Raw genomic sequence first — 27,355 nt, forward strand, 5'->3', positions numbered from 1 at the left:
TTAGGGATTTCTATTCCGCCATTACCTTGCAGTTCAAGGCGGATTACAAAAGAATTATCCAAGATGTATTACAACAAGAACTTACAAAAAAAAAAAAAAAAATTTGGTCATTTTCAAAAAGAGTGAGAAATGGATAAGGTTATTTGTTTAGGGTAGTTGGCTTTAGTGAGAGGTGGAGTTTGAGACTTGCGGTATTATTTCTTTTTTCAGAGTTTTCTTGAAGAGTATGGTCTTTATTTCTTTTCTAAAAGTCTTATAGTCAAGGGATGCCATCAATAGATTGTCGATTTGGTTGTCTAGTTTGGCTGCTTGAGTGGCCAGGAGGCCATCATATAGTTTTTTCCGTTTGACCTCCTTAATTGGGGGGTATGAGAATGGAGTGTGAGTTTTCCTATGTCTGGTTGCGGTGTTGTGGATGAGGAGGTTATTCAGGTAGTTTGGACTGTCTCCGTATAAAGTCTTAAATAGTAGGCAGTAGAATTTAAATTGTACTTGCAAAAAGTACTTGCAGAAAGTAACTGGTAACATTTCTAGGATAATACTCACTAAAAGAAAATGGGGAGAAAAATTCCCTCAAATATATATTAAGGGCAATATAGGATAATGTAATTGAAGACATTTCCCAACCGAGACATTTTTAAAAGACTGAAGTTTTATTGTCAAACCTTTGCATTGGGTTCCCTGAAACAGGTGTCGGAAACATGGTCCATGTCGGAACCCTGATTTTGTCAAGCTAAGTAAAAAGAGCTCTTTTATATTTTTTCACATTATTCATGTTTTGGGATATTTTGCTGTGATTATAAGAAAACCTTGTGTGCAATGATTATACCTTGAGCCTAAATCTGAGACTAGTAACACTTTTGCTGTCTCTGAGCACACTTAAAAATGCTCTTTGTATTTGATGCTTAATTCCTTTTGATTACACCTTTGAAATTGTAGGAATTAAGGGTGTTGAACATTGTGTTGTTCACATATTAACATTTCTAGCATGACACATATGCATGTTTTTTTTTTCATGCCAACCTTATTTTAAGAAGTCAGTTAAGCAAGTAAGAATGGAGGAGTAATCTAATGGTTAATGCAATGACCTAAGAATCAGAGGATCCGGGTTCAATTCCCATTTCAGCTCCTTGTGTCTCTAGGCAAGTCTCTTACCCCCTTTTTTACTAAGCTGCAGTAGAGGTTTCTACCACGGCCTAGAGTGCTAAATGCGTCAGAGCATTTAGCACCCCAGGTCATGGTAGAAACCTCTACCATGCCTTAGTAAAAGAGGACCATAATCCTCCATTGCCCCTGGTACAAAATAAGTACCTGTATATAATGTGAAAAATGATTTGATTGTAACCACAGAAAGGCAATATATCAAATCCCAAATAGTAGGTACATGGAAATATAGCTTATAAAGTTGCCCTCTTAGGGAGCAGTTCTATAAAGTGGCCTTAGAGGCAGGCACTACTTGGGCACAGATGACAGGTAAGCACCTATGCTTACTAGGAGCTATTCTGTAAAGTAGCACCTGAGTGCCAAAGCACCTAATTCAGGGGTGTCAAAGTCCCTCCTCGAGGGCTGCAATCCAGTCGGGTTTTCAGGATTTCCCCAATGAATATGCATGAGATCTATTAGCATAGAATGAAAGCAGCGCATGCAAATAGATCTCGTGCATATTCATTGGGGAAATCCTGAAAACCCAACTGGATTGCAGCCCTCGAGGAGGGACTTTGACACCCCTGACCTAAACTAAACTAAAACTAAACCTTAAGTTTATATACCGCGTCATCTCCACGGAAGTGGAGCTCGACACGGTTTACAGGGATTAAAAATAAAGAAGAGGAACTACAATGGAAGGAGGGAGAGGTGAAGTGAACAAGGACGGAGGAGGACGGAGGAGGTACATAGAATAGTGGAGAGGGAGGGAGTGGTTACATTTTGGTGAAAAGCCAGGTTTTCAGATGTTTTCTGAAATGTTGGAGGGAGGTCGAACTCCGAAGATGGGCCGTAAAGCTGTTCCACAACTCAGTGATCCTGAAGAGGAGGGAAGTACCGTGTTTTCCTGTATGGGAGATGCCAATTAGAGAAGGGAAGGATAGTTTGAATTTCTGAGTGGATCTGGAGGAGTGAGTGCTTGAGAGCCAAGATAGTGGGAAGAGGGGAGGGAGGATGCCGTGAAGAGATTTGAAGGTAAGACAAGCGCATTTGTAGCGAACCCTGAGGAAGACTGGGAGCCAGTGAAGCTTAGACAGAAGCGGGGAGACGTGGTCAAATTTGCCTTTTGCGAAGATTAATTTAGCTGCGGTGTTCTGAATCCGCTGAAGTCTGAGAAGATTTTTCTTTGTTAGGCTTAGAAAGATGGAGTTGCAGTAATCGAGTCGGGATAGAATGATGGATTGGACAAGGACGGCGAAATGTTGTTGGTGGAAGCAGGATCTAACTTTTCTTAGCATATGGAGATTGAAAAAGCATTTTTTTACTAGGGAGTTGATGTGGTCGTTAAAGGACAGTGTAGAGTCAATGATGATTCCCAGAACTTTACTAGAGTGCTCAAGCTGCAGATTGGTGCCAGAGGAAAGTGGGATGTGGGAGGGTAGCTGATCCAGTTTTGGGCCGAGCCAAAGTAGTTTTGTTTTGGCCTCATTTAGTTTCATTTGAACAGTGAGGGCCCAGGATTGTAGACTTGTTATACAGGATGAGATGTTAGCCGAGAGGTTGGTGAGGTTAGAGTCGGTTTCAATAAGGACGAGGATGTCGTCGGCGTAGGTGTAAAGTGTCTCCGAGGTGGAAAGTTGGAGGAGTTTCAGGGAGGACATATAGACATTGAAAAGAATCGGGGATAAAGGTGAACCCTGCGGGACTCCACAGATCGGTTTCCAAGGGGAGGATGAGGAACCCTTCATGTTAACGAGGTAGGAACGGGACCGTAAGAATTTTGAGAACCAATCTAAGACAGTGGAATTTATGTGTCCCATTTCTGTAGAAAACTGACCTAACTGCAGAGGGGGCATACATCTGGGCAGAGCATGGGCAAATCTCCCAGGTACTTATGTAGTTTATAGAATACTAAATACTATGTGGATCACCTGGCCAATGTATGCGTGACATATAGCATAACATAGCATAACACTGAACTTCATTTATAGCCCGCTGAGCCTTTCACAGCTGCTTACAAAAGAGTCAAGCTGTACAAAAACAGCGAAATCTGGCATCATTAAATACAGTACTACAGTGAATGGAGTTCTTTTCAAATTTGTTTTGAATTATATAAACTGTACTGTAAACTGCTTAGATCCTTTTTGGCTATATTTAGCGGTATATAAAGTTTTTAATAAACATAAACATATAACATCAATATCCCCAGAAATTTACAGCCTGTTTTACAAAGCCTTTAAATCTCTATGGGCTTCAGGGCCATTACCGCGCAGCAGCTGTTAGAAACATAGAAACATAGAAATAGACGGCAGATAAGGGCCACGAACCATCAAGTCTGCCCACTCCAGTGACCCTCCCTATCTATCTTTGCGGATAGATCCACATGTCTATCCCATCTGGCCTTAAAATCTGGCACACTGCTGGCCTCAATAACCTGAAGTGGAAGACTATTCCAGCGATCAACCACCCTTTCAGTGAAGAAGAACTTCCTAGTGTCACTGTGCAGTTTCCCGCCCCTGATTTTCCATGGAAGCCCCCTTGTTGCCGCGGGACCCTTGAAGAAGAAGATGTCTTCTTCCACCTCGATGCGGCCCGTGAGATACTTGAATGTCTCGATCATATCTCCCCTCTCTCGACGCTCCTCGCCTCGCCTAAAATTTAAATAAGAATACGTGTTGTTTACCAGAGGGAGAAACAGAGACTCCCATTGAGCTATTTGATGAGAAAGCATACGACTCAAAAATTTCTTGTGTGTACCACCTTTCACTTAGGTGAAAGCAAAACAAGTGGTCCTTCTTAAACTCCGGGTTCCTAAATTGAAAACAAAGGGCTCCTTTTACTACGGTGCGCTAGCGGTTTTAGCGCGCGCTTAGCGTGCACTACAATGCCGCACATGCTAAACGCCAACGCCTCCATAGAGCTTGCGTTAGTATTTTTCGTTTAGCGCACAGTTAGCGCACACTAATTTTTAGCGCGCGTTAAAAATGCTAGCGCTTTAGTAAAAGGAGCCCTAAATAACTAGGTCATTATAGGATTGGTGCTAAGAGCCCGAGACACTAATTTATAGAGTTACCCCTTTGTGTCTATACTAAGGCCCTCTTTTACTAAGGTGCGCTAACCGGTTAGCTTGTGTTAATCGATCGAGCACACGCTAAACGCTAATGCGTGCTTGTTAGTCTGTGGATGCATTAGCATTTAGCGGGCAGTAAGCGTTCTAATCAGTTAGTGCACCTTAGTAAAAGAGAAGGGTAAATCATATTATTTTCTTACAAATCCAGTCTGTTTCAGCTAGATTATTTTCAATTAGTCCAAATGGTGTCAATAGGCATAGAGAGGTAATTTTCGAAAGCATTTCTGTACACAAGAGCAGTAAGTTTATATAGGTTTTTCTGCATGTAAACTCTGTTTTACAGTTGGAAAGGCCTTTTTATAAAATTGCTCCACGATATCTGTGATGGCATGCGTTTTATGTGGGCATCCCCAGGAGTGTAGCTTTTGGGTAGAACAGTAACGTAGCCTCAAAGCCAGTTTAGGGCAGTCCAAGACCAAAGTGGGTAATGGGTCAAAAGCGTGCGAGGACAAAGGCGTGCCGACAACCGAGGGCGGACAACTGAGCACAGGGCTTAATTGCGCCGAAGAAAACCCGTATTTTAAAGGGCTCTGACAGGGGGTGTGGGGGGGAACCCCCCACTCTACTTAATAGGGATCGCACTGCCTCATGCTGCCATGTTGGGGGGGTAACCCCCCACATTATACTGAAAACAACTTTTTCCCTAAAAAACAGGGAAAAAGTTAAGTTTCCAGTATAATGAGGGGGGTTACAACCCCCCAAGTCCCCCCAACGCCAGCGCGATCTCTTTTAAGTAAAGTGGGGGGGGGGGGGTTCCCCACCAACACCCCCTGTCGGAGCCCTTTAAAATACGGTTTTTATTCGGCGCGATGAAGTCCTACGCTCAGTTGTCCACGCTCGGTTGTCGGCACGCCTTTGTCCTTGCGCGCTTTAGACTATGAACCGCAAAGTGGATGGGCCAAAAATGTCATCTTCACCTCCCCAAAACTAAAGCAAACCCAGCTGCTGGCTTCCGCGCATGTACGCTCAGTTTTGTGCCTGAGGGGGAGAGCCTGCCAGCAGCAGTTCTGGGACAGTGCCGGCAGCCACCCAATAAGTAAGTTCCTTCATGGGGAGCAGGTCTTCAGCTGGTGGGGTTTGGGAATCCCCTGCCAGCTACACTAAGGGACTTGAAATTTTGGGTGGACCTGAGCCCAAATTAGATGGGCCTCAGTCCACCTGGGCCCACCTATGGCTACGCCACTGGGATGGAACAGGGACAAAATTGCAGTGTGTTTGTGTTTCTAATATACAAATTGCACATTGAATGCTTGCATCCGTTTACACCAATTTTGAAGCAGGTGTAAATGTGTGCGTTTAGCATTTGCACATTAGTGAGATTACCGTATTTTCTCGCATATAACGCGCGCGTTATACGTGGTTTTTACGTACCGCGCACACCCTTACGCGTTATACGCGTGAGCGCGTTGTACAAAATTTTTTTTACATAGTTCCCCCCCCATGTCTGATTCACACCCCCCCCGCAGGACCGCTCGCACCCCCACCCCGAAGGACCGCTCGCACGCATTCCCACCCGCACCCACACCCCCACCCTGAAGGACCGCTCGCACCCCCACAGCCTCCCGACCCAGAGGGAGCTCAAGCCCTCTTGCCCCAGCCAACCGCGGCACCCCCGACACGATCGGGGCAAGAGGGAGCTCAAGCCCTCTTGCCCCCCTGACTCCCCGACACGATCGGGGCAAAAGGGAGCCCAAGCCCTCTTTCCCCGCCGACTCCCCAACAATATCGGGCCAGGAGGGAGCCCAAGTCCTCCAAGCCCTGGCGACCCCCCCCCCCCCCCCCCCCCCGCTAGTTGTTCAGGCCAGGAGGGAGCCCAAACCCTCCTGGCCACGGTGACACCCCTACCCCCACCCCGCACTACATTACGGGCAGGAGGGATCCCAGGCCCTCCTGCCCTCGACGCAAACCCCCCTCCCCCCAACGACCGCCCCCCCAAGAACCTCCGACCGCCCCCCCCAGCCGACCCGCGACCCCCCTAGCCGACCCCCATGACACCCCCACCCCCCTTCCCCGTACCTTTGTATAGTTGGCCGGACAGACGGGAGCCAAACCCGCCTGTCCGGCAGGCAGCCAACGACGGAATGAGGGCGGATTGGCCCATCCGTCCCAAAGCTCCACCTACTGGTGGGGCCTAAGGCGCCTGGGCCAATCAGAATAGGCCCGGGAGCCTTAGGTCCCACCTGGGGGCGGGGCCTGAGGCACATGGGCTCAACCCGACCATGTGCCCAAGGCCCCGCCCCCAGGAGGGACCTAAGGCTCCCGGGCCTATTCTGATTGGCCCAGGCGCCTTAGGCCCCACCAGTAGGCGGAGCTTTGGGACGGATGGGCCAATCCGGCCTCATTCCGTCGTTGGCTGCCTGCCGGACAGGCGGGTTTGGCTCCTGTCTGTCCAGCCAACTATACAAAGGTACGGGGAAGGGGGGTGGGGGTGTCGTGGGGGTCGCGGGTCGGCTGGGGGGGGCGGTCGGAGGTTCTTGGGAGGGGCAGTCGTTGGGGGGAGGGGGGTTTGCGTCGAGGGCAGGAGGGCCTGGGATCCCTCCTGCCCGTAATGTAGTGCGGGGTGGGGGTAGGGGGTCGCCGTGGCCAGGAGGGTTTGGGCTCCCTCCTGGCCCGAACAACTAGCGGGGGGGGGGGGGTTTTCGCAAGAGCCAGGAGGACTTGGGCTCCCTCCTGGCCCGATATTGTCGGGGAGTTGGGGAGTCAGGGGGGCAAGAGGGCTTGAGCTCCCTCTTGCCCCGATCGTGTCGGGGGTGCCGCGGTTGGCTGGGGCAAGAGGGCTTGAGCTCCCTCTTGCCCCGATCGTGTCGGGGGTGCCGCGGTTGGCTGGGGCAAGAGGGCTTGAGCTCCCTCTTGCCCCGATCGTGTCAGGGGTGCCGCGGTTGGCTGGGGCAAGAGGGCTTGAGCTCCCTCTTGCCCCGATCGTGTCGGGGAGTCGGAACCGCTAAGAGGAAGCAGCAGGACACCAGTAGGAGCTTCTACATGATGGGGGGGTCAGGAGGCTGTGGGGGTGCGAGCGGTCCTTCAGGGTGGGGGTGCGGGTGCGGGTGGGAGTGCGTGCGAGCGGTCCTTCGGGGTGGGGGTGCGGGTGCCTGCGAGCGGTCCTTCGGGGTGGGGGTGCGAGCGGTCCTGGGGGGGTGAAGGGGGAGAGGAGAGTCGGGCGGGCGAAAGGAGAGTCGGGGTGGCCAGAGGAGAGTCGGGGCGGGCGAAAGGAGAGTCAGGCGGCGACGGGAGAGTCGGGCAGCATGCGCGGTATACAGGTGTGCGCGGTATATAAAAATTTCTGTACACAAATGTGTGTTTTTTGCGCGTTATACCCGTGTGCGCGTTTTACACGGGTGCGCGTTATCTATGTGAAAATACGGTACTTATGGGAGCCTATTTTACAAAGGCACATTAGTGCCTATTTTGCTTTTGTTAAATAGACATTCTTTTGGACTTCTGACTGAAGGATCCTGTTGTTTGTTTGTTTTTAATTCTTTATTGATTTTTAATCAAAGGCAGTGTCATACAAATGAAAGAGCAAAAGATATTCCACATATTACACTATTATCTATACAGGTAACATAAATATCATTCAATAATTTCATTTTCCTGCATATAATAATATCATAATATATCATAATATACAATACAAATAAAGAATAAAGTTACCCAAATATCAGGGTCCTGTTATAAAATCAAGCCTGATTTTAAATTTAAAAAATCATCACATTTTATCCACCTGATTCAAACCTAATGGACTTTCCTGTCTCAGTCACCTCAAGCCCCCAGCCAATCAGGTTTGAGGACACACTATGGGCTCCTTTTACTAAGATGTGTTAGGGCATTAACGCATGGAATAGCGCACGCTGAATTGCCCCACGCGCTAGACCTTAACGCCAGCATTGAGCTGGCGTTAGTTCTAACCGCGTAGCGCGTGGTAATATCCTGCGTGCGCTAAAAACACTAGCGCACCTTAGTAAAAGGAGCCCTATATGTAAAGATAAACTGGAGATCTCACGGCACACCCTAAAAAAAAGCCACAGCGTGATGGCTGAAATGTCAATTCTACCTAACCAGATGTGGCAAGACCCAGACAATTGCAACAGTCGGGATAACCTATCTGTTTTGTTGCTGAATATTGCCATTAAATGGATAAATAGTGGCACTGCTTCCACCCTCCCCTAATCTTCCCTAATTATACAAATATTATCTGGTCCTTTAGGGGGTGCTATTTCTAAGCTGTGGTAAACACCAATGCTTGTTTATTGCAACTTAAAAGGGCTTATAGCGAGGGGTGCTCTGAGGTGTCCTGCTGTAAGTTTCAAATGTGCATGTGCTACCCGTACAATAAAAAATATATTTTTAAAATTTGGGGGCTGAGGAGGCGTATTTAGGGGAGAGTAGGCATTTCTGTGCTAATCAGTGCATCATTGTTGCTGCTCACCACGTGATTAGCACAGGATTAGTATGTGAGCCCTTGTTGCCTTCAAAATATGTGGAGGTAAGGACTCGCACATTAATTTTTTTCTTATTGGACACACCCTAATGTCAACATTAGGGCATGTCAGCAATATCATGTATATTACTCGGTATCCATTTTTGTGTAACTTAGAGAAGGTGTCAGGAAGGAAAAGGCCTCAGAAATCTTTATGGCAACATTCCACAGTCCAGTTTCAGTCATCGCCATAAGAAAACCTTCCTATACTACATTTGCTGTACATTGTACTGTGCAAAAGATTTTCATGTCATTCAATAGTTTGGAAAAATAAAAACTTAGGGCTCCTTTTACAAAGGTGCGCTAGTGTTTTTAACGCACGCACCGGATTAGCGCGCGCTAGCCAAAAATCTACCGTCTGCTCAAAAGGAGGCGGTAGCGCGCGTGTCAGTTTAGCCCACGCTATTCCGCGCATTAAGGCCCTAGCACGGCTTTGTAAAAGGAGCCGTTAACTTTTAATTTTTTGTGGGTCTTGCTCCAACGCTGGCCGGTATTTCATAGCGTTAATTTAAACCAGGGAGTAAACTAGATCCTAAAAACCAAATATAAAAACATCACCATCAAAATCCATATATAAAAAGTGTACATGCTTAATTCTTTTACTCACTTGCTAGGGTGAAAGGAACAAGGTATTATTTCAAAAAGCTCAGTGATCGATCCTTAAATTGGGAACTTTAGTACCTATAGATTTAAATTGTAAGAAATACAGGTTTAATAGGAAGTTCGGATTTCTGATCTTTTTGACCAGTCACTGCCTAGTCTTCAGTGATTGGCTGATGTTTGAGAGCGTCTTTTTAAAGGGCAAGTGCCATTTTGGTTTTCTTGTGGATCTTGAATTAGATTTTGATGGTGATATTTTTATATTTGTGTATTTTAGGGTCTAGTTTACTCCCTGTGGCAGAGGTTTAAATTAAAACCACAAAACCCACAAAAAATTGAAAGTTAAGTTTTGATTTCCAAAACTATTTTTTGATATGAAAATGTTTTGCACAATACAGTGTATAGCTAATGTAGTACAAGAAGGTTTTTTTTTATGCCAAAGACTGAAATTTGACTGTGAAATGTTTCTATAAAGTTCTCTGAGGCTTTTTCTTTCTGAAACCATCTCTCTAAGTTACCCAAGAATTGGTACACGGTAATATACATTATATTACTGATATTGAAGTTAGCGACTCCATTTATAATTAATAACATACAACTAAACCTAGTTCCATCATTAAAGATACTTGGTGTTATCATTGACGATAAATTTTCTTACCATGATCATATTAGCAATGTTGTCAAATGTTGTTTTTATCGTCTACGTTTAATTCGTTCCATGTCCAAATTTCTGGAACCTAAATCGCTAAACATCTTAATGCATTCACTTGTTATTGCTAAGCTCGATTATTGCAATTCACTTCTTTTAAATATCACTCAAAAGAAAAGGAAACGTTTACAAATAATTCAAAATACCGCAGTTAAAATCATCCGCAACGGAAAAAAATTTGATCACGTAACCCCCTTTTTGATTGACTCGCACTGGCTTCCAATTAACCAACGTATAATTTATAAAATCCTGCTTCTAGTATTTAAAACACTGACTACTAATGAACCTCAATTTATAAATCGGATGCTCGCCCCATACAATACATCACGCTCTCTCCGCTCTACAGTCCATGGGCTGTTAACGGTCTCTTCTTTAAAAATTATTGGAACTAGACGCCATGATATTTACTCAGTGATGACCCCTCAGACCTGGAATGCCCTACCATTATATAAAAGAGAAGAAAAAGATCGTAACAGATTTAAAAACAACTTGAAAACGTTTCTTTTTAGAGACGCTTTTAATCTTTAAAGACATACCTTACAACCTTTCCTCCTGTTCTTTCCATTTTCTAACTTTTTACCTTTTAATAATGAAAAATATTAATTTTGTTTTCCTCCCTTTTTCCCCTATATATCAAGGTCTATCTGTCTGTCTGTCAGTCCGTCTAACCCATTTTAATGCTGTACATTAAATTATATGTTGATTTTATATTTTACTGTTACTCGCTTAGTATATAATAAGCGATTCATCAAATCTCAATAAAACTTGAAACTTGAAACTTGATATGTTTGTTACTTTTTTCCTGGTTTGAGTTGTATTATAACATTAGCACATGGCCATTAATTTGGAAATTGGACTATTTTCGGGCTCCAGTAAAAATGACCTTAGCATTCAAGAAAGACCCATGTAAGGGTAGTCTAAGGCCACGTTCTACTGTAGCTTTGTAAAAGGATCTCTTAATAATTAAATAATCCAGTATTATCTGTATACTTTTCAAAAGTATATGAAGTAGTTCACCACCCGGCTGGTCAGCACATAATTCCCGTTGAATATTGGCCCGTTTATATTTATTAATTTATGTTTGGTTTTTTTTGAATGGGGATGCTAGAATTATACAGATTTTTACCCATGATTTCTTCTCTGTGTTATTCTTTAGTCTGATTGACAGAAGAGGACTTGCACCAGCAGACACACCGCAGCCAGTAGCGCCATCTAATGGGATCACAATGTATGGGGCAACCCAGTCTCAGAGCAATATGGTAGGAGCCATCCCGTAGTGTTGTTCAACTGGATACCTATGAGTGAATCTCTGCTACTTGTTCGTGTAAACCTGCAAACATACTAACTAACTAACCAATATCATTGTGTTCAATTGCAATACCAACCACAGCAGAACAATTGTAATAGCACAATGGGGTTTCACACTAAATGTGCCAATGTTTTGTGGTTGCATAGTAACATATAACTTCAACATAGAATTCAAAGAAGTGATACGCATTTCTGTACAGAAGTGATTTCAAGAACGTGATATTTACAATGCACCACTTAGGGGAAGGGATTGGAACTTGTATACCGCCTTTTTGTAGTTATACAACCACACTCAAAGCGGTTTACATATATATACAGGTATTGTGTACCTGGGGCAATGGAGGATTAAGTGACTTGCCCAGGGTCACAAGGAGCACAACCTCTGGGTGCAGAGGCAGCAGCTCTACCACTAGGTCACTCCTTACCTCTTTCTTGCAGAGATCGCACCTGTCAGGTTCTGGGTTTGGGTGTACCTGCTGGCAGATGTGTCCTCTGGGTCAGAAGTTTCCTTAAGTGAGGCTTCGTAAGGGGTTTTGACTTAGAGGAACCTGGACCTTCACCTCTCTTCTCTGTTTAATGTGATGCAGCCAAACGAAAATCTCCATGACTCCAGAAGCAGCACAGCATAACAGAGCAAGAAGAGGTTTGGCTGTCCTTCTGGGCATTGCATTTTTTTAAAGGTCTAGCTAAATAAATGTAACATTATTGCCAAGTCAAAAGCTGTTGAAGTATTTTTTTTTTTTTAATATATGTTTTGGTCTCTGTGCTTTGAAAATACTGTTATATTTTTGATAAAACCAAAATAAACTTCTTTGATTTAGCTATCATAACATACAAAATTACATGCAGTGATCTCCAGAATAAAATAATAATTTTGTATGGCCTTTTGTTTTTATGCGGTGTAATGCAATTATTTTTCAATGAAGAATACGATATACTATAAAAAGATGACTTTATAAAAAAAATTATTTGATATCGAAATTGTCTTAAGCTTATTTTTGTACGTTGGGTGGGAGATGGATGAAAGGTTTTTAAGGTTGATGTACTGATGTATAAGTGTTATGTATTCTTACGGTATCTACAATGCACTTTTCTTAACCCTTCATGGAAGTATTTTAGATATGCAGGTGAAGTGACTGGAGTGTGGGATGTGTACTTCATGGTTTTCATAGTCAAGTCTTTAGGTGTGATAGCACTGCCCCTTGTCCCTCGCTAGTGAATCCCTAAAACTACAAATCCGATGAACTTCAGTGGTTTGTCATTATCCATCCTTCCTTCACAGAGGCAGTGGTATGAGTCATAATCCAAAATCTAGGTTTCACTGTCCATCCTTGGGTTTTATTGCTCATTGTACCTGCTATCTCCTGCCTGAACCATCTCTTAAAAGTAACATGAAAAATGCCATAGGGATTCCAAATGATGAGGGTAAGTTTATGGAGCATTTACATACGGAAGATGGCTCTTACTGTGCAGGCAGACATGTGCATCTAAGTGCATGCTAACAAGGTCTCAAGAAGGCATTTTATTGGGTGTCGTTGGAGCAGAGGTGGAATTGCAGTGTGTACATACGTGTGAATGGCAAATTTGTAACTAGGTGCTCATGGGTATATGCCCATTTGTTCGTGTAGGTGCAGAGAAAATTAGCACTTAATGGACTAGATTTTATAAATGGCGCCTAAAAACATAGCACTCAGTGGTATTCCATAAATGGTGCTCAAAGTTAGGTGGTGTTTATAGAAAAGCGCTTGGTGCTGGGAATCGCACCCAACTTTAAGCGCGGCCATTTACACCAACTGAAACAATGTAAATCCTTGCACTTAATTTAGGCACCAATCCCTCCTTATTCTGCACTGCCCAAATAAATTGCAGGAATACCCCTGATCCGCCCCTGATCCTCTCATGGTCACGCCCCTTTTTTGAACTGCGCAGATCCCACGAATGTATGCACATAAATTCCAATTAGCAACAATATTTGCATGTTAAGATCCCAATTATCGGTGCTAATGGGTTCTTTAAATTGCTTGTGCATATTGGCCATGCATGTGTTTTTAGCGACTTTTATAAAATTAGGCTGTTAATGCGTGCATACATTCTAAGCATTATACTACGAGAGAGTGTAGTACACAATTGTATGGTGTGTAGACATGGACGGGGCTTTCAGTTACACACATAGCTTGAAAAGTAGTGTAAGTTATGTGCCGACACCCTTACTATGTCCGCAGCTATGCTAGGTCCATGGCTGGCATCTAAATACAAGATGCTCCAATACCAGGTTCCACTAGATTTCTATAACAGTACCCAAGTGCCCAGATATTGTTGTAGAATAGACTTTCAGCACGTGACCTTAAGAACTTAAAAATTGCCATACTGGAACAGACCAAAGGTCCATCAAGCCCAGTTTCCAACAGTGGCCAACTTAGATGCCAAGTGCCTAGCTAGATCCCAAGTAGTAAAACAGGTTCTATGCTGCTTATCCTAGGAATAAGCAGTGAATTTCCCCAAGAAAAATAATCCAAATCTTTTTTTTAACCCTGCTAAGCTAACTGATTTTACCACATTCTCCGTCAACGAATTCTACTACTTAGTAGCTTCATCGCATGCCCCCAAGTTCTAGTATTTTTGGAAAGTGTAAACAAGCAATTCACATCTACCCTTTCCACTCCACTCTGTATTTTATAAACCTCTATCATATCCCCTGAGCTGTCTCTTCTCCAAGCTGAAGAGCCCTAGCTGCTTTAGCTTGGAACACATAAAAGAAGGCGGCCACCTATAGAATTGTCTCCCTAGAGTATACGTATACTTTAATTCCTTCAACACAGATGTAAACTGATACATTAGGATTTAAGTACTTACATCCTCAGTGGTCACTGACCTCCTCCCACTCCCCAAAGATGTGAATGAAATAGTACAGACCAACCACTATGACAGCTTCAGATTTTATGGCCTGTCCTCTTGGAGCAGCAAGCAGGTTCCTGGAGTAGTCTTGGGGCTGGAGCAGTGGATTTCAGAGAAGGGGACCCAGTAGGGAGGTCCATGGTAAAAATTCAGCCTTATCAGAACATGCCTCTACAAATCTGAATATGTTCTACCTCATATAGATAAGATATGGTTAAAAACTGAAGTAGTTTGGGACAAATTTAGAGGTTGCTCATGATCCTGCAATGTCCTCATAATGCAGCTGGCTATTCATAACAATGTGGTAATGTAATTAGAAAGGGCACTATATAGCTTTTCTTCGAAGTTGTTGTTTTTTTATAACAGTTTTATAGTTATTTGAATAATAAACTTAGTACTAGTACTGCTGCAAAGCAGAAAGTTAGTTTAGTGATAAATAGGCAGTTGAAAACCAAGTTGAAGTCACATTTTAGGGTAAAAACTAAGAAGTAAGAATGTCAAAGACTAGAAACAGTGCTGAAGTATGGCTTCTAGGGATGGGCACTGATGAACTGTCCAGATCACATCTTCCAACCAATGGGAATGTTCTTTGTTTGATGATGTACTTACACACTGACAAAAAGGCTGCTTTGAAAGAGGCAGCTCATCTGGCCATGTTCAAAGTCTTGAAAATTTGGCAGCATGCAAGCATACCACATCAGCGAATAGACTCAGGGATTCGCATATTGATGAAGCATTAAGATGAATATGAGAAGCTAAAAAAGAACCATGGCTTCTCATAGGAGGCTCTTAAACAAACTCCATAGGCTGAAGTTAAAGCCCAAAGTGGTGAACTGGATTAGATTCTGGTTGATGGAAAGACGCCAGAGGGTAGTGGTTAATGGAATTCACTCAGAGGAGAGAAAGGTGAGTAGTGGAGTGCCTCAGAGATCGGTGCTGGAACCAATTCTATTCAATATGTTTGTGAGCAACATTGCTGAAGGGTTAGAAGGTAAGGTTAGCCTTTTTGCGGATGATACCAAAATTTGTAACAGAGTGGACACCCTGGAGAGAGTGAAAAACATGAAAAAGATTCTGCAAAAGTTAGAAGAATGATCTATCTGGCAACTAAAATTCAATGTGAAGAAGTGCAGAGTGATGCATTTGGGGGGTAGAAATCCGAGGGAACCATATGTGTTCCCTGGGAAGTGTAAGTTAGAAGAATGGTCTAACATCTGGCAACTAAAATTCAATGCGAAATGCAGAGTGATGCATTTGGGGAGTAGAAATCTGAGGGAACCGTATGTGTTCCCTGGGAGGTGTCAGGTTGATAAGCACTGGCGGAGAGAGGGACCTTGGGGTGATTGTGTCTGAGGATCTAAAGACATCTAAACAGTGTGATAAGGCAGTGGCTGTAGCCAGAAGGATGCTAGACTGTATAGAAAGATGAATAACCAGCAGAAAAAGGGATTGTTGATGCCCTTATATAGCTCATTGGTGAGGCCACACTTGGAATATTGTGTTCAGTTTTGGAGGCCGTATCTGGTAAAGGATATAAAAAGACTTGAAGTAGTCCAGAGGAAGGTGGCAAAAAATGGTAAGGGGTTTGAACCAAAAGAAGTATGAGAAGAGACTGAGAGACCTAGATATATATACTCTGGAGGAGAGGAGGGACGGGGGAGATAAGATACAGACGTTTAAATACTTGAAAGATAATATAGAAGCAAATCTTTTCCAGGGAAGAGAAAATGGTAGAACTAGAGGGCATAATTTGAGGTTGCAGAGAGGAAGACTCAGGAGCAAATTCTTTTTTCAAGGTAGATGACTGAAATGCCCTCCTGAGGGAAGTGGTGGAGGGGAAAACAGTGATGGAATTTAAAAAAGTGTGGGATAAACATAGAGGATCTCTAATTAGAAAATGAAAGATGTAAATTAAAGAACTAAGGCCGGTACTGGACAGACATGCATGATCTGTGTCCCATATGTGGTGATTTGGTGTAGGATGGGCTGGGGATGGCATCAATGGGAACTCCACTAACTTGGAACATGAGGATGTTAGTGGACAGTCTTTATGGTAGATATCCTGTAAAAAAGAGTGGCATTATCCTATTATACCGTATTGTTTGGCATGTCAATGAGGGCTAAGAGCCAAATATCCTCTAATAATAATAAGCTTCTACTTATTATGACAGGGGTTGCCATACAACAGATTACGAATAATTGGAAAAACTGGGATAGTCTGAATTATAGCTTTTGGTGGAACTCTTTGTGTCACATATTCAAAATGGAAAGGGTTTTACATCACTGATCTTCAGTGGAGTGTTCATTGTCCGTTCCCACTTCCTTTTGTACTGTTTTAAATCCGTGGGTTCTCTGTCCTGTTGGACTTTTTGGTGTTTACTTGGACTTCACGTCTACAGTAGACAATGTCATTCCAACCGTGGGACAATGTTCTCACCTTTTCAGATGACCATCTACAAGATCTTTTAGGGTCCACAGCTTCTGCTTGTATCCTTTTCTGAAATAAATAAGTTGGTTTTACATCAGTGATCTTCAGTGGAGTGTTCATTATCCGTTCCCACTCACAGTACTAGATTACAGGAGTCTTTGAAGAAGAGTCCGGCAACTGATGTTTGATACCACTGTGTGTAATACAGGCCTGAAGAATGGTGGATGTGCCTTCATTGAAGCATCAGTAGGACAAGAGTTAGCATGGCTCACCTGTTGATATCATATGATGAACTGGTGCTTGGAAGGACCAGATGTTGTGGTTTCTTAAGATTTCAGCAAAATTGGCCATGCATAGTCCAGGATCGTATAAGGTTGCTGCAGATGATATGTTCGATGTAGATGCTTCAGACCTTCAGAAAGAATTTGCAACTGTCCTTCCAGAAAACTCAGGACAGGTTACAGGAGAACATACATAGTTTCAATAAACAAAGAGGGGCTAGCTACAGCACATAGAGACATGCATAGGGCTCCTTTTACTAAGCTGCGATAGGGTTTTTAGCACACGCAGGATTTTAGCGCGCGCTAAACCCATGCTAGGTGGCTAGAACTAACACCAGCTCAATGCTGGCATTAAGGTCTAGCACACGCGGCAATTCTGCGCGCGCTAAGCGCGTGCTAAAACTGCTATCACAGCATAATAAAAGGAGCTCTTAGTTTCAACATAAAGGAATTCAATATATAGGAACATATCGAATGTCAATAAACAGAGAGCAACCTATCTACAACACACAGGAGCAGGGCACAACAGGCGTGACAGGCCACATACATTGAACAATGCGCAATGCATCATTACTGACGCTGAAACCGTGGATTGAAGACAAAGTTTTATTTTATTTTTCTTTCCAGCTTATGATTTATCTTTAATCTTATCTATTGTTTTGCCTTTTGTCTTTGTTTTGTTCTATTTCTATCATTTAAATTTCTCCAGAATTCTACTGTTCAACGGCTCCCCCTTCTGCTTCTATTCCTTTCTCTCCTCTCTTTTACCTTCCAAAGTATTTAGATCAATGCTGTCTTGTTAAAATGTTTATTTTATTTTTATTTTTCCTCTAACTCTACTTTTCACTTCTCTATTACCCTCCAGGTACTTTAGTTAGATTGTGAGCCTTCGGGACAGTAAGGGAATTTTCCAAGTACCTTTCTTATTTCTAATCTTAATGTATATTTTCTGTAAACCGCTTAGAACCTAACGGATGTAGCGGTATATAAGAAATAAATTACATTACATTACATTACATTACATTAGGCCAACACGCCTATTTTCAGCTGTAAGTGACACAGTACCATATATATTTTAACTTCTTTGCATGTGTATTTGTCCACAATTCAGGTTTAGATGGAAAATCAGTATAAATTCTGTACTTGTATTTTATGTATTAAACTAAAAATCATTGAGTGACCTCTAAATGTTCACCAAAAGGCTTATCATTTGGAACAATTAACAGTGTTAACAAATTATGCGAGGACACACAACATATAATATGTTCATATAATACTTCAAAAATGTTGTGTGTTCATGGCACCAAGGTACCCCCCTCTTCAAACCCAGCATGCACCCAAAAAGAGGGAGAAAAAGCCTCAGATTAATGTAGCAGTATAGAACCAAAAGGTATAAATCAAAACTGCTTTCAATACTTTCACTGGCAAAAAAAACTCCCTCACAGAACTGCTCAGGTTTAGAAAAGGGCAAAGTCACCCGGACGCACATTTATATATTTCACTGAATGTAGTCTTCTTTATGGAAACCGCTCAGAACTTATGGCAGGGCGGTATATAAGAATAAAGTTTATTATTATTATTTTTGGGTGAATGCTGGGTTTGAAGAGGGGGGTACCTTGGTGCCACGATCACACAACATTTTTGAAGTATTATATGAACAATTAACAGTGGCTAGAGGTAGAAAAAAAATAGACTTGAGGTCATGTCCCATGAACTTAATTTTTTTGAGACCACCATAGGACCCAGGCCTATATCCCTTTCTAACACACTTGTGGTGGAACATGTGAGCCCTCCAAAACCCATCCAAAACCTACGGTACCTACATATACTCGTGACACCTGCAGGTATAAGAGCTTTTGAGGTGGCATATAGTTGGGTTCAATAGGTTTTGGGTGAGTTTTGGGGGGCTCACCATATAATGTAAGGGGGTTATGTTGAGGTGTATACCTGGGACCTTGTATGTGAAGTTCACTGCAGTGCCCCACTGCTCTGCTGGGATGTCTGTGTGGTCAGTCTGGTAAGAATTCTGGCCCTTCCTACATCCCAATAACTGTCTTAGGTGTGGTTTTCATTTGAACGTGTTTTTTTCTCCCAAAAATGATTCAAAAAAGACACACTGAGGACAAACATCTAGGAAATGGCCATTTTCTCTACTGGATTTGGACATTTTTACCAAAACATCCAAAACTGGACTTAGATGACATATTGAAAATGCCCCCGGAGTCAAAATGGTTCATGCCATATGTGCCTTTATCATTTATGACAATATTTCTCACAGAAGGAGGGAAATATAACATGAACACAGGCTACACTTAGGAGATGGCCATTCAGAGTGAAGTGGAGGAAATTGCAAGTGAAGAATTGAATGGAATTCATAAGTTGTGTAGAGAGAAATGATTTGCATCACTTGGGAAGTGCATAGAGACTTGCCATGTATATTATTTTGGAACTTAATATTTCAGTTTACATGTTGTTTCAGTTTGCATGGTGAAAAGAGCATGCAAAGAAAAGTGTTTGTATGTGGGGTGGGGGAAATGGGGGTCCACATGTGAGAGGAAAATATAAATCAGATATAAAGTACATTTGAAAAAGTATGGCTGCTGAAATTCTGGATGCCAGTGGAGAGGTCGTGTGATATGTTTCTGAATGCTAGTCTTGACTTTTATCATTTGTTTTAGCATTGGTAAATCTTCAGCTCTAGTCTTGGAGGTATGGCAGAGCTGAAAAAAGGAGGAAGAGACCTCACAGTCTTCATAGGTAGAGGGGTCTAGAAACAAAGTGTGAAACCTCTGAAAGCAACAGCTTCTTTCATCCCCACAGGAATCCCATGGAATGTCTTCCATACCCACAGAAATCTTTTGGGTTCCATGGGATTCCTGCAATCCTCATTTCCATGTGGGAATCACTCACTCCTTCCCCTGCTTCCCATCAAGGAAATCCCCAGAGGCTGCCAGAATAGAGCAGTCACAACTACAGGAGTAGGAGTGGGGGGTGGGGAGGATTATTTCAAAAGAGGAATTAGGTGTATGTTCAAGGGGGATCGAGGGGAGAGGGGATAATTCAGAGCAAGAATCAAGAGATAGGGATCTTATTCAAAGCATTATCCCAGTCGTTGTAAACACAGACCCAAATAGTTGTCTGCTGTATTTACATTGATGCAGCCAGGAACATGTGGTATTTCTGGCTACAGCAATGCAAAAAAAAAAAAAGAAATTACTTTTAGTACTCACTAACCTGCAGTTCTGTGCTGTTTTTCTATATGTTGGTAAATAGGGTCTTTAGATTGTAAGCCCTCTATAGCCCCCCAGACTGTATCAAATCAAGGATTTTTTTTTTTTAAAGGTAGGAGCCAGGGCCCACCTTCTCCCCAAACTGCAGCAAGTTATAATGCCAACAAAACTGATCCATAAGCTCTTTTCAGCCTTTGCTAACATTCTAAATATAAAATTGGAGTACCTTTTTAAACATATGCAGGTCTCGAGATATTCTCCAATGATAAGAAGCAAGGGTTCGTTTACAGTAATAATCTCAACTCGGCAGTAAATGCCATTTAAAATAAACATTCAAAGCAGTTAGAAATCATTGGAACAACCACGGTTTTAATTGGTTGCATCCAAACAGTTGCAAAATTTGCTTGTTTGGTGTCGGACAGTGTAGACAAAGTATAGAATGGAAACCATTTCAACTGTATTGTACATCCCATTGTGTACTGCATCACAGTACAAGACTCACATATTATCTTCTGTTTCAGCAGAAGGGCAGCATGACTGAATTTCAGCTCTGTGTGAAAGAATTTGATGTTTTGCTAGCTGGGACGCTTGCCCAAAAACTGTTTAACAAGTTGTTTGTGTTGTCAGGATTATACTACTAAATGGATATTGCAAGTCTGTTCTGCAGAGCTGTTCAAAGTCTGATGCTGTCTGTGTGGCCTCTGCAATAATGTTCACAAACTGGAAAAAAAATGTCTGGAGACAGAAAGATGGTTCCAGCTGTGCCCATGGCTTTTTAATTCTTTCATGAACCCTTTTGTAACACATTATCCTTAAGCCATGTCAATGCATAAAATAAAAAAGAAAAGATACCTGTCCATTGCTCAGGAATATCTGAGGGCACAGAAGTTGTTTGAGCTAGTTGACTGCTAGGAGTACTTTACTGAACCGCAGTAGAGTTAAAGCATTTTAGTCTTGTTAATATGTTGAACAATAAGAATGGCCATACTGGGACAGACTGAAGGTCCACCAAACCTAGTATCCTGTTTCCAACATGGCTGACCCAGGTCCCAAGTACCTAAACAGATTTTATGCTGCCCACCGGAGTACTATACACTTAAGCAGGGCCGGATTAATGAATAGGCCCAAGAGGCACGTGCCTAGGGCCCGAAGTTGTCAGGGGGGCCTGATGAAGAACCAAACAAGACTCCAATTTATTTTTCCCTTCTGGCAGCACTGGGCCACCCACGGAAAGATTGGCAGTGCCAGCCCCCCCCCCCCCATGGAAAGATTGGCAGCGCCGGGCCCCCCTCCTGAGAAAAATCGGTAGCGCCCCCCCCCCCCCCCGGGCAGTGGCGGCAAGTTCCAACAACCGTTCCTGCAAGCGGTGCTCAGCCAATAGCTTCCCCTCTGACACAGCTTCCTGTTTCCACCTGGGCGGTGCGCATCAGAGGGTAGCTTTGGCCGAGCAGCAGCACCACTTGGAACAGAACGGTTGCCGCCGGACCAGCAATCCCAGCAATGCTGCCTCACAGTCTCCCGGCTGCACGCGCACAGATCGCCGGCTCAGACCATCCAGCTGGAGGCAGCGTGCGCGTGGTAATAGCAGCTGTTGCTGCTGCCCTCTGACTTAGCAGTAGCGCGGGTGCAGCTCCCGGTCACCTCGCTCGTTTTACACTTAGCCTCTTCCATCCTGGAGAGCCCTTAAACTGATGACACCACCAGCAGGGTTGTCGTGGCAACAGAGGAATTGAGAGACCAGATTACCTAGGTGGGAGAGGAAGAGACTAGATTGCCTGTGGGGTGGGGTTCTTATGCCCACCCACTTGGATTTCTGGCTACCCAAATTTGGGTGTCAGGAAGAGGGTGTAAGAGAGACGGGGAAGATGCAAGGTAGGGTAAAAGAGAGAGAGAGAGAAATGGGGAGAAGGGGAAAATTCTGCATATGGATAGGAGGACAGGGAGAGGGGAAATGCACATGGATGTAAGGGAGAAAGTCTGCATATAGAGGGGGAAGAGAGAGAGGGAGCAAGGAAGAGGGGAGATGAATTACACATGAAGGAAAGGAGATACCAGACCATGGAGGGACAGGCAGAGATAGAAGAGGAGAGGAGAGAGATGCTAGGGCATGGGGGGAGGGAAGGAAAGGAGATAGAGATGCCAGACCAGAAAAATGGAGAGAGGGGTGAAGCTGAGATGAATCATGTACAAAGAAGAGAAGGGGCACAGGATAGACAGTTTATTGAGGGAAATAGAAAGAGGGAAGATGCCATATGGAAGAAGGAGAGGACGGACACTGGATGGAGAGGGCAGACAGTGGATAGAAGGAAGAGAATGATGAGAAGATGAAGAAAGCAGAAACCAGACAACAAAGGTAGAAAAAAAATTCTATTTGTTTTATTTATTTATTTTTGCTTTAGGATAAAGTATTATTGTAGCTGTGTTAATAATCGTTTATTAATAGAGAGCTTAGAGATGTAAATGGGAATGAATTGAGTTTGGAGGGTAGAATGTCGACTATACATGCTAGGATCGGAGCATCAATGATATCTGTGGCTGGCGTAGAACTATGGAATGCTTTGCCTGTTATCCTGCGGTTTTGTATGGGGAGGATGAATTTTAAGAAAATGCTGAAAACTCAATTATTTGCCAACGCCTTCTTATGTTAAGATATATTTCAGCTGATAATCGCCTTTTAGAATTTTTTTAACACCAATGTATGATTTAAAGTTTGATTGTATTTCTAAATTGATTGAATTTGTGCTCTATCCCTGTTTATAACAGGGACGATTAATGATGTTGTTTAGACATGTCTGTTATATGTGATAATCGTAGGGAAATAATATTTTATGCATGTGATATATACATTTTTAATAAATAGAAAATGGAAATAAGGTGAACCTGTTTATTGGACTAATTTTAATACTTTTTTTTTTTTTTTTTTTTTACTAATTCAGAGACCAAAACTCCTTTCCTCAGGTCAGGATAGGGATACTGTAACAGCAGTATAGTTTACTGACCTGAAGAAAGAGGTTTTAACCTCTGAAAGCTAATTGAGAAATGCATTAGTCTAATAAAATGGCGGGCACTGAATTTTCTTTCTGCCATGCCACATGCCTCCTACCCAAATGCAAAATATAAATTGGTGGGCTTCCCAAAGCCCTGCTAACTGAAGATATCTTTCTCTAGCAAGGAAGGGTGGATTTGGTCAGAGCTGTTTGGAGGTTGCATAGAAGAAAAACTGTACACTGGCACTGGTTTGGTCATCTTTGTTGTTTGTTTTGAATTTTAAAATAAAAGAAATAAAGAAGTAAATAAGAAAATGGGTAAATAAATAGGGGCGTGTCAGGGGGGCGTGGTGTGGCATGGGGCCCAGTGGACTTGTGTGCCTAGGGGCTCTCGACGAATTAATCCTGCCCTGCCTGCACTTAAAATAAGTTCCTGTATTTAAAGTTAATAGGTTTCAGTAACTTGCAAAACTTTAAACATTTTTCAGCACTTGTTTAAACAAGCTGTAAGGATCGCTTATTTCAAACTTTCAGTGATACAAGGAGGTTTTTATGCCGATGGGGTTACCTGTCCTTTCCAGTTAGTGGATGGTTCTCTTTGATGGGGATCTGAGGCTTTTCCTCCTGTAATTCATGGAAGTTTATTTAGGTTCGCTTTTTGCTTGATTTACAACTATATGTTCACAGCTTTTTGATATTAAATAGTGAGTTTCCCCAGGGGTCTGTGCTGGGACTCCTGCTTTTTAACATATTCATCAATGATGCAGAGATGGAAATAATTAGATAATTAAATTTGCTGATGATACAAAGTTGTTAAATCGCAGGAGGATTGTGAAAAATTACAAGATGACCTTGTGAGACTGGATGTCAAAATGGCAGATGACGTTTAAAGTGAACAAATGCAAAGTGATGCATGTGGGTAGAGGAACCCGAACTATAGCAATGTTATGCAGGGTTTGAAATTAGGAATTACTGCCCAGGAAAAGGATCTAGGTCTCATAAGAATATAAGAATTGCCGCTGCTGGGTCAGACCAGTGGTCCATCATGCCCAGCAGTCCGCTCACGTGGCGGCCCTCTGGTTAAAGACAGCACCCTAATTGAGACCAGCCCTACCTGCGTACGTTCCGGTTCAGCAGGAACTTGTCTAACTTTGTCTTGAATCCCTGGAGGGTATTTTCCCCTATGACAGACTCCAGAAGAACTTCCTTACGTTTGTATGGAATCTATCCCCTTTCAATTTTAGAGAGAGTGCCCTCTCGTTCTCCCTACCTTGGAGAGGGTGAACAACCTGTCCTTATCTACTAAGTCTATTCCCTTCAGTACCTTGAATGTTTCGATCATGTCCCCTCTCAATCTCCTCTGCTCAAGAGAGAAGAGGCCCAGTTTCCCTAATCTTTCGCTGTGTGGCAACTCCTCCAGCCCCTTAACCATCTCAGTCGCTCTTCTCTGGACCCTTTCGAGTAGTGCCGTGTCCTTCTTCATGTACGGCGACCGAATCTCTGGGAAAACTGTATCAAAACCAGATCAAAATGGAAGACTATTTGTGATTTACAAACAAATGTTGAACAGAATATTGCCCTTTTATACTTTTAATTAAAAAAAATTAAATATAAAATAAGTGTTCAAGGCTTGTGCCTCATTGATAATATGTCAAAACTCTTAGCTCAGTGTGCAGCGGCAGCTAAGAAAGCAAATAGAATGTTTGGAATGAACAGGAAAGAAATGGAACACAAAGATGAAAATATTATCATGCTTTTGTATTGCTCTATGGTGCAGCTGCACCTCGAATACTGTGTGCAGTTCTGGTTGACGCATCTCAAAAAAGATATACCGTAGTAGAATTAGAAAAGGTATAGAGAAGGGTGACAAAAATGATAAAAGGAATGGAAAGACTTCCCTTGAAGAAAGGCTAAAGTGGTTAGGGCTCTTCAGCATGGAAAAGAGGCAGCTGAGGGGAGATATGATAGAGGTCTATAAAATACTAAGTGGAGTGGATCAAGTAGATGTGAATCGCTTGATTACTCTTTTCCAAAATACTAGGACTAGGGAGCATGCGATGAAACTATTAAGTAGTAAATTTAAAGCAAACTGGAGGAAATATTTATTCTCTCAGTGGGTAATTAAACTCTGGAATTCATTGCTGAAGAATGTAGTGAAAACGGTTAGTTTAGCAGGGTTTAAAAAAGGTTTGGCTAATATCCTAAAAGAGAAGTCCATAAGCCATTATTAAAATGTCTTTGCGAAATTCACTGCTTATTCCTAGGATAAGCAGCATAAAATCAGTTTTTTCCTTGGGATCTTGCCAGGTGCTTGTCCCCTGGGTTGGCCACTGTTGGAAAGAGGATACTGGACTTAATGGACCTTCAATTTGTCCCAGTATGGCAACTCTTATGTTAGTATGTGTTAATCAGTACCATAGTAGCACCTCCCACCCTGATAAATCTCTCACTTTCTGGGTTTCCCCTAAAATAGCATACCCTGCCCCTATCTGCTCCCCTTCCCTGTCAACATATCCTGCTTCCTAAAACAAACTCTGCCCCTCCAAAATCCATATTTTCCATCCCAATACCTCTGTCCTATCCATAAATCATTCCTCCCCCATATCAATCCCATCCACTTCCAGCCGTCAAAATCTAACCAGGGGTTGTCAGTTGTATCCAGATGGGAGCGGTCCCTTCTGCTCCCACCTGGGACTGCGCCAGGATCCAAAATAGCCATCATGACCCCTAGCAGTATTCTATTAGTATTACTCCTAAAGGTCTTCCTTCCATACAAGGAGAAAATCTCTTTGTATAGAAGGATGCCTTCTAATGGTAGTACCACGAGACTACCTCTAGGTATTATGGTGTCCATTTTGGATCCCAGCTCTGTCCCAGGTGGGAGCAGAGGAGTACCACATGCTCAGGTTCTACTGAAGAGCTTTGGAGGGAGAGATGGGCTTTGGATGGATAGGTGTGTTTTCAGAGTTTGACTTGTGAACAGAGAGAGAATGGACAGGCACTTCCAGAGGTATGTGTGTGGGGGGGGGAAGAGACATGTTTGCAGGGGAATGGAAATGGGGAGAGATGTATCCAGAATTAAAAAGAGAGTAGGCGTGTTTGAGGGGAAGCAAAAGTGTGAGGGTTGTAAAGAGGGTGGTTGGGTGGAAATGGAAGTGCAGGGGGGGGAGACATCAGATATGTGGGAAGTGGCTGGATGAGGTTGGGAGGGGGATTGGACAATGGGGAGGAAGTGCTACTGTGGAACTTATTATGTCAGCAGACTCACTACTAGAGTGCTGATAGTGTTGCTGCACCTACTGCCTCCTCTTGAGATGTTGGTAGAAGCTACATTTTCATCAGTCATGGCATCTCTGCACTAATCTAATCTAATCTAAACCTTAAATTTATATACCGCATCATCTCCATGAGTATGGAGCTCGACACGGTTTACAAGAACTTAAAATAGTAGGTAGAGAAGAAGAAAAAGGATTACATGAACTTATGTGAAGAAGGGGGGAGAAAAAAAGGGGGGGAAGGATAGAGTTACAATTTGCTGAAAAGCCAGGTTTTCAGTTGTTTGCAGAATAACCGAAGGGAGCTCAGGTTCCGCAACGGGAATGTGAGGTCGTTCCAAAGACCTGTGATTTTGAAGAGAAGGGATTTTCCCAGTTTGCCTGCAAAGTGGATGCCGCGTAGGGAGGGGAAGGCTAGTTTATACCTTTGGGCAGTTCTGGAGGAGTCGGGACTGGAGGAGTTGAAAGACAGTGGGATAAGAGGAGGGAGGATGCCATGAATGATCTTAAAAGCCAGGCAGGAACATTTGAAATGGATTCTGGAGATTATTGGGAGCCAGTGAAGTTTGGCAAGGAGTGGGGAGGCATGGTCAGATTTGCGTTTTGAGAAGATCAGTTTGGCTGCAGTATTCTGGATTATTCTGGAGTCTTAGAAGTCTTTTTTTTGATAGATTTAAGTAGATGGCGTTGCAGTAATCTAGTTTGGAGAGGATGATGGATTGGACAAGGATGGCAAAGTGTTGTTGGCTGAAGTAGGATCTAGCTTTCCTCAGCATGTGGAGGCTGAAAAAGCATGATTTTGCCTAGGAGTTGAGGTGGTCATTGAGGGAGAGAGAGGAATCGATAATGATACCAAGGACCTTGCATGAGAATTCGAGCTGGAGTGTATCGC

At 43.1% G+C, this 27,355-nt stretch overlaps 1 protein-coding gene across 8 annotated transcripts in view; it reads left to right on the forward strand.

Moving 5' to 3' along the window:
* Positions 1 to 27,355, forward strand: part of ZDHHC14 (zinc finger DHHC-type palmitoyltransferase 14) — a 334,666-nt gene that overhangs the window by 300,979 nt on the left and 6,332 nt on the right. For all 8 annotated transcript variants that reach the window (XM_033937038.1, XM_033937039.1, XM_033937040.1 and 5 more), the window contains one exon: positions 11,216 to 11,318. In XM_033937038.1, coding sequence (XP_033792929.1) covers positions 11,216 to 11,318 — 103 coding nt within the window. The remainder of the gene's footprint in view (positions 1 to 11,215; positions 11,319 to 27,355) is intronic.

Source organism: Geotrypetes seraphini, chromosome 3 (genome assembly GCF_902459505.1).
Source record: "Geotrypetes seraphini chromosome 3, aGeoSer1.1, whole genome shotgun sequence".
NCBI classification, from domain to species: domain Eukaryota; kingdom Metazoa; phylum Chordata; class Amphibia; order Gymnophiona; family Dermophiidae; genus Geotrypetes; species Geotrypetes seraphini.